This window comes from Motacilla alba, chromosome 5, assembly GCF_015832195.1.
Source record: "Motacilla alba alba isolate MOTALB_02 chromosome 5, Motacilla_alba_V1.0_pri, whole genome shotgun sequence".
In the NCBI taxonomy this organism is placed as follows: Eukaryota; Metazoa; Chordata; class Aves; order Passeriformes; family Motacillidae; genus Motacilla; species Motacilla alba.
In genome coordinates, this window is record NC_052020.1 from 45,269,038 (window position 1) to 45,286,385 (window position 17,348).

The 17,348-nt window shown below is 39.4% G+C and overlaps 1 protein-coding gene across 4 annotated transcripts in view; it reads left to right on the forward strand.

Annotated features, from left to right (window-relative positions):
* TDP1 (tyrosyl-DNA phosphodiesterase 1) overlaps window positions 1–17,348 on the forward strand; it is a 42,879-nt gene that overhangs the window by 8,113 nt on the left and 17,418 nt on the right. For 3 of the 4 annotated variants that reach the window (XM_038138789.1, XM_038138788.1, XM_038138787.1), the window contains exons 8-13: window positions 1,404–1,574; window positions 3,158–3,236; window positions 6,024–6,209; window positions 6,961–7,009; window positions 11,579–11,645; window positions 16,535–16,642. In XM_038138789.1, the coding sequence (XP_037994717.1) occupies window positions 1,404–1,574; window positions 3,158–3,236; window positions 6,024–6,209; window positions 6,961–7,009; window positions 11,579–11,645; window positions 16,535–16,642 (660 nt within the window). The remainder of the gene's footprint in view (window positions 1–1,403; window positions 1,575–3,157; window positions 3,237–6,023; window positions 6,210–6,960; window positions 7,010–11,578; window positions 11,646–16,534; window positions 16,643–17,348) is intronic. The other variant, XM_038138791.1, reaches the window with a different exon arrangement.

Below are 17,348 nucleotides of genomic sequence, written 5' to 3' on the forward strand. Positions count from 1 at the left end.
CAAGCCTTACATTCTTAAGGTAGAGGTATTCTAAAACAAAAATTTTCGAAGTTGGACTTAGAGTGCTGGTAGCTGTCTAGGTCTGAACTATACTTGCTTTCTCCTATAAACAAAACTATGTTCCTAATTGGCTGATAGTTTAAAATCAATCTGACTGATACAAAATTTTATTATGCTGTGCTGTCTCTTTATGAAAAAACTTTGTAGCTATAAAGTACCATTTAGATAGATCTGAAGCAGCTGTTTAAAACTTGTCGTAATACTGCAAAAATAATGTGGATGTGCAGATGTTCTGGTTTTGTTGTTCTAGGCTATATCTAGAATTTAGTCCGATAAATGTTGGGCATTATTGGTTCTGTAACACAGTAGATAACCTAGTATTCCCCCTGTATCCTTTCCTGGGAAGGAATTTCTTTTCCTGTTTCGTTTTTTAGTAGAAGTCTTAAAACTTAATGACCATCTTAGGACATAGTTTTGTTGAGAGCACAAAAAACAGGATGAAGTGGCAGGTTAATATAAGGGTCATCAAACTCCTCAGTTTTTTGGCTGTTTTTACGGGAGCATTTTTTTTAGTTAGATGACCACAATAAATCAGGGTATAAAATTTCTTCAAACTAATGGAAACTTGCTTTTCAGAGGTTACTGTCACTTTGACATCCACTTTGCTGCCATTAAATATGGCAGGGCTTTGAGGCTTTACTTGTCTGAGACAAGCTCTTTGAGTGGCAAAAATAGACACTGATTTTTTTGCCTTTAAATCTTATGGGTGGCTTTAGTATCTTATGGTAGTTAGCTTTTCAGAAAACTAAGAAGGCATGAAAATACCTACTGGGATACTTAACAAGTTCCCCTACTTGTCAAATATGAGAAATAGATTTCTTTTTTAGCTTTTGCATACTGCAGTGTTATGCAGGATCACAGTATGGTGGTTCTGAATTTCAAAGGGTAGTATCAACACATTGTAAATTTGAAAATGCAGAATCCTTGGTTCCCATGGCTGCAGTAATGTGTGAGTGGAAAGAAATGCTAAATGTTTTCCCTGGTGGTGCCCATCCTATTTTACTCTGACAGAGGTTCTTGAGAGGCAGCCTATTATTGTGGGCTACTCTTCAAATATGTAAACCTTTCAGATGCTTTAATTGGTGGTCTTCTAGGCAGTTCCTCAAACCAGTAGTTTAGCAGAACAGTGTTCTATAGAAAATGTTGGTGAAAGGACTGATGGTTGCTAAGTCTGAGCCTGACCAGTTAGTACAGGCATTTATAGTTAGTATCAAATGAATCCGTCAAGTATTTGTGTAGGACCTTCAGATGTGTTTTACTCCTGTACTAAACCCACATGTTATTAATGCATGGTGTGCTTGTTTATATGGCTGATTTTTTTTCTTTTTTTTTTTTTTTCTAAGAATATGGCTAAGCCCTTTATATCCAAGGCTCCCTAAGGGAGCGTCTGGTACTGCTGGTGAATCTGCAACTAATTTTAAATCTGACCTAATAAGTTACTTGGCAGCTTACAATTCGCCTGCACTCAAGGAATGGATAGATCTGATTCAAGAACATGATTTATCAGAAACAAGGTATATATAATCTTAAGGTTTTTGTAACTTGTGCATGTGGGTTTGGTTTGGTTTTTTTTCCCTAGAAATTAAATATCTGTGTTAGGATCTGCTAGACCTCGTGCTTATTTTGTAAGGTAATCTTGTTTCAGCCTTGAGTGTTCAAACATGACTCTATGTGGTTTTAGAAAATCTCTTTTATGTAGATTATGTCAAATAGACCAACTTCTAGTTTTATAAGCATGCATTTTAAAAGAAGAAAGAAAAGTGCCCCAGCAGCAACTTTACAGAAGGTAGCTATAAAGTAATAAGTACTTGGTTTCATTTGAGCCGGTCTGGCTCAAGTATTTACTCCAGTAATGTTAACAGTGGAAAAAAACTGTGTTGTATAGAGTTTGTCATGTGGTCATATAAGCAAAGGCTACTGGAATGAGGATTTTATTCAGAACAGGCTTCTCTTCGTAAGGCAGAGTTTAATCAATGTACATATCTGCAGAATTTTGCTTATAAGTGGAATGGATTGGTTTTGGTGGGCAATATTGTTTCTAACTGGTCTTGGAATAGTCTTCTCTAATATCACATTGCTGATATTACTTAAAAATAATTCAGTATGCTTAATTTACTTCTAATAAGTAGTTGCACTTAAATATGAGCATTTACTTCAGCAAGTGTAAATCTCCCTGGCAATTTAATTGCTGTTTTATAATCTGAACAAAAATTGTTGGAAAGAAAAGCTGAAAATGGTCACATACTGCGGTGGTAATGAAGACTGAAACCTTGTCTAGATTATACATTAAAAAGTGCTTTTATCTTTACACAGAGTCTTAAATGATTGGAGGGGGTAAGAAAAAAGTATGTACTTTATAATCAGGCGAGCTAACAGGTGCTCTGACTGCATTGATCATCAGCATGAGTTTAAACAGATGAGTTGAGCCCTAGCCGATAGGAATTTATGCATGTGATAGGAAAGAGTCACTTGTTAGGATAAGGATTGCCATTAGATGTGCTGTAGGGGGCATTCAGTCTTGGGTAAAGTTAGGCATGAGATGTATGCAGTAGGGAACAGCAGCTTAAAGCTGCTTGTTTGTTGTGACTCAAGGCAGGTCTCTTCCCTGTTTTCAGGGCAAAGTCAAATAGGTTACTAAACCCCTTAGTAGGAAATGTTGAAAAAGCTGTACTTTGCATCTGAACTCATAGGTGCCCAAATGAAAACTCATACCTGAATCTGCTGATTTGGATGTGGCAGTAGATTGGCTTTACTCAAAATTACGGACCCAGTTATGTGCCAAACGAGCTATTTGTGTGTATTGCTAGTGTTATCTATCTTCTGCTTTTTCACACTCTGAAAAAGGTCTAGTTCTTGTCTCCGCTGTACAATGGCCTGGTGATATATGACAGCCATGTAGGATGCTGATAATACATTATACAGCTGAAAATCCACTCTTTGTATTATAAATCCCATGAGAGACATTAAATTTTTCTGGTTGCACTTCAGTGTTCAATCTTGCTGGTAAGTTTTACTTAAATACCTTGCTACTTTACAAATCAAAGCACTTGAGATCTACAAAAATCTGTTGTTTTTTTTTTTTTTTTTCTTTTTTTAGAGTGTATCTGCTTGGTTCTACCCCTGGACGATATCAAGGCAGTGATAAAGAAAAGTGGGGCCATCTTAGGCTCAGAAAGGTACCAAAACTGTTAACTTTATTGTTAATATTCTTTAAAATGTAAATAGAATTTTGGACAGAATTCTTCAGTTCCTTCCAGTTTTTCCAGCTGTCATCATCATTACAGTTAATGTTAACAATAACATATATAGGCTTGCAACTTAGAACTTAACCTAATCTGTCTACTGATGAAAAATACAATAAAAATGTTTTTATAAGTACATTAGCAATAAAAAGAGATTAACAAGAACTTCATTATTTATTGGATGCAGGGAGAGATGTAGTGACAAAGGATAAGGCAAAGGCTGAGGTGCTTGATGCCTCCTTTGCCTCTAACAGCAGGACCTGTACTCCATGTGTCCAGCTCCCCAAGCTGGAAGACAGGGACAGAGAGTAGAATGAAACGCCCATAACCCAAGGGGAACTGGTCAATGACCTGCTGCAACACTGAAATGTACACAAGTCCATAGGACCAAATGGGATCCACTGAGGAAGCTAGCAGAAGTGCTCATTGAGCCACTTTGAACCATTTATCAGCTGTTCTGGCTAACTGGGGACATCCCAGTTGACTGGATACCCAGGCCATTAGGCCCAGTCAGCATGAGTATGAAAGGCAGGTTCTGCTTTGCTGACCTGATCTCCTTCTGAGACAGCCTAGTGGGTCAGGGAAAGGCTATGGGTGTTGTCTACCTGAACATTAGTGATATCTTCACAGAATTCTCCTGGAGAAACTGGTTGCTTCTGGTCTGGATGGGTGCACTCATTGCTGGGTAGAAAATTGGCTGGATAGCAGATCTCGGAGTGGTGAATGGAGTTACATCCAGCTGGCAGACAGTCACAAGTGATGTTCCCCAGGGCTCCTTATTGAGCCCACCAAGTTAGGGGGGAGTGTTTATCTGCTGGAGGGTAGGAAGGTTCTACAGAGGGATCTGGACAGGCTGGATCAATGAGTGGAGATCAACTGTGTGAGGTTCAACAAGACCGTGTACCAGGTGCTGTATTTGAGTCACAGCAACCCCATGCAGCACTACAGGCTGGGGGCAGAGTGTCTGTAAAGCTGCCTGGTTGAAAAGGACCTGGGGATGCTAGTTGACAACAGGTGGACATGAGCTAGTGTGTGGCCAAGAAGGCCAGTGGCATCCTGGCCAGTGTCAGCAATAGTGTGGCCAGCAGGACAAGGACAGTGATTTTCCTCCTGTACTCAGCACTGGTGAGGCCACACCTCGAGTGCTGTGTTTTGGGACTCTTATGACAAGAAAAACGTTGAAGTGCTGGAGTGTGTCCAGAGAAGGGCAGCAGAGCTGGCAAAGGGTCTAGACCATGGTGCTGATGAGAAGCAGCTTATGGAGTTGGAGGTGTTCAGCCTGGAGACCAAAGGGCTTGGGAAGACCACCTTGCTCTCTACAGCTACTAGAAAGGAGGCTGTAGCTGAGGGGGATTGGTTTCTTCTCCCCAGTAACAAGTGACAGGACAAAAGGAAATGGCCTCAAGCTGTGGCAGGGGAGGTAAAGTTCGGATATTAAGAAAAATTCCTTCAAAGTCTGTCAAGGATTGGAACAGGCTGCCCAGGGAGTTGTTGGAGTCACCATCCTTGAGGATATTTAACAGATGTGTAGATGTGGAACTTTGGGATATGGTTGGGGTGAATATGACAGTATTATGTTAATAGTTGCGCTCTCTTGCCTTTAGAGGTCTTATGTTTATTTAAGCTGTAATGGTAAATCTTCAGGATTGCATATATCAAGTTTCCAGGGACCCTTCTTGTTTGGTTTGGACCCTTCTCTTTTTTTTTGTGTTTGTTTTGGTTTTGTTTTGGTTTTTTGTTGTTGTTTTTCAGCATTTGATGAGGTATTTCATGTCATCTGTTAAATGCTTCTCATAATTGAAGAATTTTTAACCTGCACCTTCTGCTGAAGTGGCATTATTTCAAATACTGTCAGGAATTTTATATGAAAATCTATTGCTGTCTGTGGCAAACTTCTGTGACATACAGAATATTTATGCATCACATTGTTTTTCAACATGAGGTTACTCTTATGGACAATCTTTTGCTCATTAAGAGCTTGTCCTTTCTGGTACGCATTGTCTGATGTTTTTTGCCTATTTAGACATAGAATGAAGAAAAAATGAAACAGAAAAAGCTTGTAAGGGAGAAAGATGATCTTGTGGCAAATGTTTCTGTGATTTTAAAAAGGTTTTTAGTGACAACACAGATAGACCTGACCTGATGATAGTAACATTGATGACTGAAGCCATTAGATTGTGTATTTTCTCTAGAGTGGGGTAAAGGTGGCAACTGCATATAATTTAGTATCTGTTTATATCAATCTGTTTTTAATATGACTTTAAATTCCATTCACAGCTGAAGAACTCCTCTAAAAGGATCATTCCAGTTTTCTCCTCAATTGTTCTTTTTTCCCCTCTTATTGTAGACTTCTTGTCATGGCTTTAGGATACAAGAGGAATTTTATGGCCAACAACCACCAAATATGAAAAATATTTAGTTGTTGTATTTATTGGAACTTCTGAAGCTAATGTTTCATGTTTTTAGAAAGAGCTGCTAACATTCTTTTCACCCATTATTTAATGGTTGGCTTTAGTGCTTTTGGATAAAACTTGTGATGTTTAGTCTTCTCTTGAAGTGAGTTTATTTGAAAAGCCCGATTTTTTTTTTTTTTTTTTTATTGCTAAGTTAAATACGTAGTATGAATGTTAATCTCCTTCTATTATATCAAACGTGATCTCAAACTGATTAAGGTATTCTGTGTGTGTTAAATTCTAAGAGTATTTTAATTCCCCTCGCCAGCTATTGAAGGAGCATGCTGCATCAATACCAGCACAGGAATCCTGGCCTCTTGTTGGACAGTTCTCAAGCATTGGTTCAATGGGAGCTGATGGGTCCAAGTGGCTGTGTTCCGAGTTCCAGGAGAGCCTGGTGGCTGCAGGCAGCGGCTTGACAACTTTCCGTAAATGTGATGTCCCAATTCATTTGGTATGTCTTCTAGATGCTGGTGACCTTTATTTAACACTTAATCATTTGTTTTGGAAATCTTAGTCATCATTTTGCTTTTAACTTTTGGAAGACAGTAATGGAGTTTTCATCATGAAATTATATATATGCCACTTAAAGCCATTTAGTTGTGTGGGGTTTGCTATAAAAATGTACCATCATTTCCATCTGCATGGCACTAGGTTATATGTATCTTCTCATTCTATAGCTTGTCTTCAACTGGGTTTTGTAGATGCAGCTGTTTTTCCTCCTGTGGTGTAACTGAATCCTTAGTCATTAATACCTTTGTTTATTAGCACAATTAAGGGGAGGAGCAGAGAAGTTTGTGGCAGGAGTTTGTTAAATCAAGGAAAAATGATGGTCAAACTATGCCTTTACCACATGCTAATTGCCCCTGCATACTCATATCTAGTATTTGAGGTGTGAGATTAAAATCTCATAAAATAATGTTAAGGACTAGCTTTGGCTGCTGTGGAAGTGACTGAAGTAGTATTACTTGAGACATGCTAGCTAATTTTGGTTAGGTCTGTAAGAGTGGTAAAAATATTAGACTTGCTGTGTTAGTTGCACAGTTGTAGTTGTAGGCTGCAGTGTAAATTTATTACTTCGAAAAAATGAAGCTTTTAATATTTATTTTTTCTCAAGTTTTCTTTAAAGTGTTAGTTTGAAAATTAACACAGCTCAGAATAGATAAGCTGTAATTAAAGTTACCTTTTGTTCTACCTCCTTGAAGGTTTATCCTACTGTGAACAATGTGAGACAAAGTCTAGAAGGCTATCCTGGTAAGCAGATGAATCCCCATTTATTTGCTTTTTGTGATCATGATGTCCTGAAAAATCACTTCAGTGGTTTACGTTAAATGAACATGAAGTTCTCATCTTGCTGGTAATGTAATAGAATAGGTGGCAGTAGAATCTTACTGCTTTTGCTGGAGCTCTGACTCCTGTTGTGATTGAATAGATAAGGTTTTGTGGGCATTGGTTTGTAACGTTTGTCTGTCCTAGCCATGTTCCTGTGTCACTGTATAGGAAAACAACAGCTCCTACCCACTGCTCTTACTCCAGTCATAATTTCATTTTGGCAGAAAATTCCGGTTTGAGTGTGTCAAGTTCTCCTTCTGTTTTGATTGCAGTGTCATTCTGCACATCAGATACAATGGAGGCTAAGGTGTTATTGGTCTTTCTTTTTTAATATTGTAATATACAACTGTTCTGTTCGTCATTCCCATGTTTATTTTCATTAAGTCATATTTGTAAAAGCATAGCCCCAGCCAACCTGAAACAGGAACGGGTACTGTAGTATTCTGATACAGGGAAACTTCTGTTACTCAAAAACGAGTCTTCAAAAGGTCAAGGCAATTGGAAGACATTCATGAGTACTGAAAGAAAAGAATTCTTTTCTGTCTGCAGCGAGGGTAAGAAGAAGGATCTGGGGACCCATAGGCCTACCAGCCTCACCTTGATCCCTAGGAAGGTAATGGAACAAGGAATCCTGGAAATATTTCCAAACATATGATGGAAAAAAGGTGACTTGGAATAGTCAGCATAGATTTTTAAAGGAGAAATTATGCCTAATTAACCTGATGTCTTTCTATGATAAGTGGTTTGATGAACGAGGGAGTGCCCCTGGATGTTGTTTAGCTTACCTTTGTCTTTAAAGACTGTCATCTCCAACATCTTTACAATGATGTGGTTAAGTACAGACTGGATGAGTGGAAAGTGGGGCAGATTGGAAACTGGCTGAGCTGCCAGGCTTCAGAAGCCGTGAGCGTTGGCACAAAGGCCAGCAGGAGGTCAGCCACTAGTGGTGGCATGTGCCAAGCACTGGGTACTGGGGTCGTGTGTTAATGTCTTCATCAGTGACCATGATGGTGGGGCAGAATACACCTATAGGGAGTTTCCAAATAATGCAGACTGGGGAGGAGTGGTTGATGTATTGGATGATCATGCAGTCAGTCAGAGAAACTGTGCAAGCTGGAGAAATGAGCTGACATCAGCCTCCTGCAGTGCAGTCTCTGGCAGTGCAAAGTGCTGAGCTGGGGCAAGAGTAACCCCAGGCACGAGTGAAGGCTGGGGGTTAACCAGGGGTGAACAGCTTTGCAGAAAAAGACCAGAAAGTGCTGATGGTCACTAAGCTGAAGATGAACCAGCAATGCACCCTTGCAGCAAGAAGGCCAGCAGAATCCTGGGCTGTATTAGGAAGTGCATTGCCCGGAAGTGATCTGTCCCCCTCTATTTGGCCCTGGTGAGACCACTTCTGGAGTGCTGTGTCCAATTGTTGACTTCACAGTGCAGTACAGATATGGACATACTGAACCAAAGTACTGCGGAAGGCCACAAAGATGAATAAAGGATTGGAGCATCTGTCATGGAAGTAGAGGCTGAGAGAGCTAGATAATTGTTGGAACTTGGAGAAGAATGCTTTCCTGGGAAGTCTTCTGAGTGTATATAAATTAAGAGAAGATGCAAAGTAGAGGCAGATGCTTTGCGTGTTGACCAGGGAGAGAACAAGAAGCAATGAGAATCTCCTGTATCTCAATTTATCCTTACAGCAAAATTGTTTTCTGATGTTTAAATGGAATAGGTTGCTCATAGAGGCTGTAGAGTCTGTTTTTTAACATACTCAAAACCTGACAGGACACTGTACTGAACAGTGTGCTCTGCTCAACCCTGCTTTGAGCGTGGAGTTACTCTAGATGATCTCCAGAGGGTGCTTTCAGCTTCAACCATTCAGGAATTCTTTGGCTTTGCTGAATCATTAAAAGTGTTCCTGTTCCAAGTTATATAGGATACCTATGCTCCTATGCACAACAGTAGCTTTTGAATTCTAGCAGCTGGTGGATTTTGAACATAGAGCTTTCATGAATGTTTTCAGAAGTTTTTGTCTTTCCTCTAGTTAGTGTTTGGACATACATAGAAATTGCAGCCAGAGAATTTATAGGTATCTGTGGTTCCCAGAATTAAGTTACAGTGTCTTTAAATAATCTGGTTATCTACAGCCCAGTGACTGCTTACTGTAATTTCTTTCCTATTGTGAAATAACTTGGTGTCGTGGTTTAATATAGCTTGATTTCTAATTAAAGAGAAAAAATGCATCAGTTACAGAAGTGATTCTCTGTGGGGACTGCTGACCCGGCTTCCTCCAGACCTAACAGAACCAGTCAGCTGGCTGATTTTGAAAATTGACACATTGTAAAACCACTAAGAAAGCTAGACATGCCTCTGTGAAGACACAGGAAATAAATCAACAAGCCTGGGAAGAGCTCTCTTGCTTCTGGCCTTTGAACAGGTAACTGGCCTGGCTGGCTGGGCCCTGCTCTGCTGCAGCGCTGGCCAGGTCGGCCCATGGCTTGGCTCAGCTGACATTTCTGCCACTGCTGGGCCATGTCACCAGGACTATCCCAGCGCCACAGGCAGCCATGCGCCCGGGATGAGCGGTGGGAGCATCCCCGTGGTCATCGCTGAGGGTGGCCCCGAGGCCAGGAGCAGCCGCGTCCAGGAGGGGTTGCTGCTGGCCTGGTCCAGGAGGGGCCTCGTAGGCAGCAGCCACGGCTATCTCAGCATGGCTCACAATGAACTTGGTTTGCTGTTTTTAGCCAGCTGTGCTGTGGACAGAAGGACAAAAGCAGCACCGGCAGTTAGTTTTTTGTTCTGGAGCCCCACATGAAGGCAAGGCATGGGGTGGCACTGGCAGCCAGCACAGCTTGTGTAGCGCCAGCAGGGACCATGTGATCAGCAGCGAGAGACACAGCGATTCCTCGATTGCAGAGCCTACATGAGACCAACCTTTCTGTAAAAACTGTTTCAATTGATAAAGCTTGAGAACAAATGAACCTGTGAACACCAATTCTCTCCTGAGTCAGGAAAAGGAAAGGGTGAAGACATGTAAAGAAAACAACGTGCGACACGGAGGTCAGTGAAGGAGTCAGTCTCTAGATGGGAGGAGATGCCTTAGTCTTGGGCTGAAATTCTCTTGTAAGGCTATGGTGAAGAGATAATTGATACATCAGACTTCTGTTATTTCCCTGTAACTCATATATTAGGGGGATGTAGCATTATAACCACAGCCATGAACAGAGGCACCTGTGCTGAAGCAAGCAGATGTTGAAGTAGCTGTAATCCAATGAGAAGTTTGAACAGAGAGAGATATGATTCATAAAAACCCTTTGCCCTCAGGGAGGAAGAAGAGGACCTGTTCCCAGAGATGGATGAGAAGAACATCGCTTTTTATGCTCGAATAGCCTATCCTTAAAATAGTACCCATAAGTTGACATGGTCCATGAAAGCAGCTGTGGGAAAGCTGCAAGGTGTGGGAGGGGCTTTGACACTGCAAAACAGATTTTCCTTTCCTGGGTGACTGATTAGCTGTGACATTAAAGCCACGAGAGAACTGTTTCTTGTGGAAAAGTCTCCATGGCATGGCAAGAGAGACTCTTCTCCCTAAGAGAACTGAAGACAATGTTAGAGGTGGTAAACTGACCTAAAGTCCTAGGTCTTGTCTTTTTATGTTGTCAGTGGGAAAGAAAAGACAGTGTAGGGGAAGGAGAAGTGTTCTGAAAGTTTATTCCGATTTCTTAATATTTTTGTTTTAATTATGTTAATAAAGTTTTTTATACCCTTTAAAGTTTGAGCCTGCTTTGCTCTCTTCCTAGTCCTTATCTCACAGCAGAAAATGAGTAAATAATTCTAGTGGGTGAGACCCACTACACTTGGTGAATTACATGACTCTGTGCAAATGAACAGTTCTGTAGACTCCTCAGTTGGTGCATTCCTGAGAGTAGTAAAGCTTTTGTAATGAGTTCTTTTGGTGTCTTCAAGGACATGTTGAATACAGTAGGCTTTGCATCATGCTTTTACTATGCAGCACTAATATAATTCAGTATGCCTGGCTGATTCTTCTTAAATCCATTTCAAGAAATCGCAATGTGCATTAGCCAAAGGCCAAATCAATACAAATATATTTTCATCATAGAAGTTCTTTTTAAAATAACATTGTTTGGGATTTGGAAGGTTTATTCTTTCTTCTGAAAGCTGCTTGGTTTGTTTCCTCTAGTTTGTATGGGTAGTGATTTCAATCTGTTGATATCAAGTAGCATCATATTAAAAAACTACCCATAGTTCTCCCTATATAAAGTTCCTGATTTTCCTAGTGTAAATGTGCTGTGTAGTGTTTAGGAACTTGCTAAATTGGAAAGAACCCAGCAAGTATATACCATTTTATACTACTGGATCACTTAAAAATGTCCTGAAAGTACCTCATGAGGGTAGGACAGATAATTTATTCCCTAAGATGCTTACTGCCTTTAGAATGTACCAAAAAATAAATGTACATGTTCTATTTTTTTCCTTAAGCTGGTGGCTCACTTCCGTACAGTATACAGACAGCACAGAAACAGCTGTGGTTGCATTCCTATTTTCAGTAAGTAGAGCTCAATTCTTTGGGTTTTTTTCTATTTCAGACTGTATGTTTAAAGTTACAGTGCTCTAATGTTTGAGTGGTAAAAGCAAATAAGTGGAAGTGATTACAAGTATGATATTCCTAAACTCCTTAAAATAAAGGCCTTTAGTTCCTTATCTGCTGGGTCTTACCTCCAACAGTTGGTAGAAAACATGCTGTTCATGCTGTTTACCTATAAAAATTATATGGGATAATGTTGCTACTGGATTTAGGTTTCTGTAGACTTTTATATAATGTTTCCTTCTCTGAACAGGAATAATGTTACTTTTTTTTTTTTTCCTAACTTTCAGTTGTATTTCACTTTCCCCACTTGTGCCTCTGTATGAATGGGGTTTCAACTGAGCTGCAACAGGACTAGGAAGGCTTTTTTTGGTGGTCGCTTAATTTTTTTCTTTTAAGTACAGCAGTCCTGCTGCAAAAATTCTCAGTCCCTTGTGGCAATATCTTTTGTTAAAGATGCCTGACATTTTCTGTTAAGAATTTCTATTTCCATATGCTACTAGTTGTGCCAAAATCTAACAGTCTGACACATTCCATGCCAGATGTCTCCCTCAGGCTGAATTGTTAAAAACTTATGCATGTTTAGAGAACAATGGGAAAAGTTGTTTTGCAAAGATAAAAAAAAATTAGTAGAACTTGTAACCTCTTACAAGACCACAACTTCCCATTCCTTTCATCAGAAACTTTTAACTCTTCTGGACGGAAGTTGCTCTGGTAAGCAAATTTACCAAGTAAGATTGTGTTCAGTTGGGTGTGTGTTCAGGGGACTGAAACAGAATTGCTGGTGGCAGAGAGCATCCTCCATTCTAGAGTGAAGGTGATTGCTGTTGTGAACCTTGCTGGTCAATGTCTAAGGAATGGAACTCAGGCAGAAAGCATGTGAGGCTTTGTCTCCTGCCTTTAAACTGTGTCCTCTGAACACATTCAGCAAAGGAAGAAAGCTGCAATCAACTTGCAGCTTTCAAGATTGTTCAGTTGTGATTCAAAAGAAAAAAAGTTATAAATCTGGGGGTGTTTGTGCAGTCTTAATTTAGTTTCTGTAGTCATACCTCATAAAAGTCTTACTAGAAAAAAAATGTAACCTTTTTTCAGTTAGTCTCTTATTTAGTACACAGAATGTTACTTAATAATGATATAATTCATCGATTTATTCCTTTTCACTGAGAAAATGCCCACACAGCTGTCTCCTTGGACGTAGAGGGGCCTGCTCTGGCAGCAAAAGGGCTGTTTCAAGTTCATCTGTGGAATTGGCTGCAGATGGCAGTGGCCCTGCATAACTGCTCTGGAGTGACTACCCAGATGCAGGCCCTTACCCTGCAATAATGCAGGACAGTAGCCCTTGAGGAGAGCCTGCATGGAAACTCTTACCATAGAGCAGGAGACAGACTGCACTTTTTATCTGTGGAACCTGGGACACACAGAAAACAGCAGGTTTCACTAGATGTAGATGCAAGATGAGCTCTTTGAAAGACTTGCTATAATGCAAATCTTTGGGCAGTGGAGGGATTAGAGGACTTTAGAAAATTCTTCTTCCAACAGGAAAATAGTATGAAACCAGCAGGAAACTAGGGATTCTACCAAAGCTGCAAGGAAAAAAACCCAAATATTTTATGCTTACAGTAAAGGAAAATGAATAAGTACTTTTTGCAAGTAGGGAGAGATTAATGGAGTTGGAAGATGGCATCCTGCAGCCTCTCAACTGAAGAGGCAGGATGTCTGCCCCAGGCATGTGACTTCTTACAATGTCTGTGGGCTGTTGTTCTCTTTTCTGCCAGTTGAGTGTGTTTAACCTATAATGCAGCTAAGAGCTTTAATTTTTCAAAAAAGTAGTATGACTAAACTTAATATTGCTTTTACTTTTCTGCTTGTAGCAAATGATGACTAGACTGCTTTGTTAGATTAGCTACTGTGTAAACAGAGTAATTTGCAGAGTTTTCTCTCTGGTATTATTGCTTGTTTTTCCTTCCAGTATTACTAATTTATGAGGATAGATTTGCAATTATTAATAATTTTTGTTAATTGCTGCTTTCAAAACATTTGATCAGCTTTAATAGTAGATGAAGTATTGTATTTTAATGTTCCTTTTAGTTGATTTGCTTTTAATATGGTGTGCCTTATATTTGTGCAGTTACTTTGTCAAATATTTATTTCGAAAGAGTGGAAGAAGTTGGTTTGACAAGAGTTTGACATATGCCTGACAAGTCCATGATGATTGTTGTGTTAGAGCTTTCTGTGTTCTTTAGATTTATAAAGTTTTGAAGAAGTTTTGAGGTTTCTTCTCAGTTTGCAGAAGTACAGTGTTATTCCCCTAAAATCACAAAATATGTGAAACAGAGCATCTACACAGAGATCATAAGTGTTCTCTTAGGTGGAAACTAATGAGTTAGTATGAGTTATTTTAATTTGTCTCAAGCCTTGTCGCCAGTATCTTAAGATAGAAAATTCTTTCAGTATTTGAAGTAAGAGAACTAAATGCTGAAAGAGGTGGTGTTGTAGAAAATTAGTTATTTCTGTCTCTGTTTATATGAATTGTGAATGTCTGTACAGTTAAATTTCTAGGACTGTGATGGTTTAGTCCTGGCCTGCAGCTCAGCTCCACAAAGCCTCACCCTCCTTCCTGCCCCCTAGTGAGATAGGGGAGAGAATCCTAAGAGTAAAATGGGAAAACTTGTGAGTTGAAATAAAGACAGTTTATTAATAAAGCAAAAGGTACTCGTAAAAGCAAAGCAAAATTAGTTGGTTTACGACACCCCGTGGGCAGGCAGGTGTTGGGTCATCCCCAGGAAAGTAGTGCTCTGTTGTGCCTAATGGTTGCTTGGGAAGATAAAGGCCATCACTTTGAATGACCCCCCCATCACCATTTCTTCCCTCAGCTTCATGTGCTGGGCATAATGGTGCACGGTCTGAATGTCCCTTTGCTCAGCTGGAGTCAGCTGTCCTGCCTGTGTCCCCTCCCAGCCTATTTACTGGCAGAGTGATGTGAGAGGTAGAAAAGGCTGTGTGTAAGTGACTGCTGAAATATCTGTGAGTTTGTGCTGTTTCTAGCACAAATCCAAACATAGCCCCATACTAGCCAGTATGAAGAAAGTTATCCCAGCCAAAACTAGCATGCATTTTCCCCTTTGATCCTTAACATGTTTGTGCTGTCTTACTAGGGAAAATATGGCCAAAATATATTTTTCCCTTTCTGATTTTAACTTTCTAAAATAGGAGTTTCAATCACTTTAGATGAAATCAAACTGCAGTTGGAGACCTGCAGGTAATAGATAGAAGTAGTATTACTCTTGCTAAGGCACACTCTTTGTATCTGTCTTCAGATAAGGAGCCAAAAGGCAGTAGACTGAGATAGTATCTCAGAATAAGTGCAGTTAGTGGTGAGGGGAGAAGTTTGTCCCAGGGCAAAGCAGTGAGGTAAATCTAAAGAAAATCAATTTTAAATTCCTAGTTCTACTATTTTTTCTGGTTTTCATTTTTACAATTTTATTGGAGTTACCTAAGTATTTTTGTCCCATAAACTAAAAAATGCTTGTCTAAACTGTCAGTTTTGAGAGAAAAGCTATTAACCAGGGTGGTTGAGTCATGACTCAGCCTTAAAATTTGTATGTATGGGAAGTATGGAGTTTGTAGAGGAAGACAAGTTTAGTCAGCTGATTCTGTATCATATGTATCTTAATCTGTCCTATAGAAAGAGACTTTGATGTGGCTTGCATCAAAATATAAAGAAGTCTAGTTTGCATCAAATGTGCAGAGTGTTTCAGCTCTTGCCCTTTAAGAATACAGGACCAGTTCTCAGAGTTTTTTCCTTGATCAGGGGAGATAGGGTTGTTAAAGTAAATAGGTCCTCACCTATGAAATACAAAGCCTCTTAATTTTAAGTGCACTGTATGTAAGTGTTAGTCCTGAAAGTCAACATAGGTAAATAATTCCAGCCTATCCAAGTCAGTCTGCTCAGGCTTTTAGAGGAACACAGTGCACTTAAGTTTTCCAGAGTTAATTGATTCGTTTTGATTTGTCTATTAAAATAGAATGCTAAGTTAGGGAAGCAGGATTCTAACAGCTGAAACTGGAGTCTTCCTTCAAATCTGTGGAAAGAAATGTCTCTGGGTCAAGGAAGGTGTGTTAAGAAGCTTTCTTCCTGAATTTTGGTGAGGACTAACAGCTGTGAACACAAAGTGCTTCTTAATGCTGTGACTACATAGTTTCAGTTATGTACATGTATTTACTGCTTGCTTACACTTTAGTACTGTAACATTGATGCTGAATTAATCCAGCAATGGCTGGTTATTTTAATCTAGTTTTTTTATATACACATAGATATGACCTCTATTCTCTTAAACCCTCAAATTTCTCAGTGGCTATGGGGCACAGAAGGGGGAAGAGGAAAAGTAGTGGCGACAAACTACCAGTTGCTCCCTGCCTTTATGTCATGGATAATAAATTGTAATAAACTCAGAATTCTGTGAGGTTTAGTTTGGTGCCAAACTCAGTTGCTTGAAGTCATAACCATTGATAGTCTTCAAAGAACATGTATTGTCCAGAAGTTTAGACTTAGTTCCTTGAGTGCTATCTGGAACAGAGAAATGGAAAAAACTTGTTAGGAGAACCTGACACACTGAGGAGAATATCTCTCTGGGTTGGTTGTAAGGAAAAAAACCCTTGCCCTTCTGACTTCTAGTAGAATTGTTAACAGTTCAGTTAAATGTGTGGTATTTTAAGATTTTCTCTAGGAGAAGTAAGTATTGAGTGTGACAAGTATAAGTAGTGTTCCTGAAATCATGGCGCTGTCATATGGTATTTTTTAGACCTCAAAATAAAACCATATATGAAAAGAATTCCTTTTGCTTTTCTAGCAAATGGTCGGCAGAAGTCACGGGTCGAACTCATGCTATACCTCACATTAAGACATACATGAGACTTTCTCCTGACTTCCAGAAGATTGCTTGGTTCTTGGTAACAAGGTAAAAATCTAATCAGTACAGCTCTCACTTAAGAACTTTATAGATGGGGTTTTTTTGTCAGCTGCAGGCCCAGGTGAGTTACTTCCATAACCCACATAATACTTCAATTAGTGATATGAATTTTTGTCCATATTTAATGTTTCTCCATCACATTGCCCCATTTGAGGCTGCATATTGAAATGATTATGTCAGAAACAGTTGATCATCACACTAAAATCTTGTCTGAGTTGTGACTGCCAGTTTTGGGGTTCAACACCAACTAAAGTGATAAATATTTTTAAATTTGGGTTAAGATATGGTGTGCTGCAGTATGAATGTGCTGGTTTCTACAAAATTGGTAGAGTTTAGGTTAGCTGAAGTTGTACTTGGGCTGCCCTACTGTAATGAAACATACAGATACATAGAATTTGGAATCTGATCTTCTGTCAGATTGAGTTGCTTAGCAGTCTGCCTTGAAGTATAAGCTTTATATTTCTGTTGTTTAGTTGTTAAAAAAGCCAGAAGAGGAAGAATTTCTTGACTTGAAGGGAGAATGACTTGGTGTAAACAAAAAACACAGAGATGTTTCAGTTTTTATGCAACCCTATATTCTACAGATTATGATCTGTCCTTACTCTTAAATGCTCAGTTACTTTAATATTATTTTTCTCTTTATATTTGGTCTCTTTAAATTTCACTACTCGTTGATGCTGTTGCTTGCAATAGT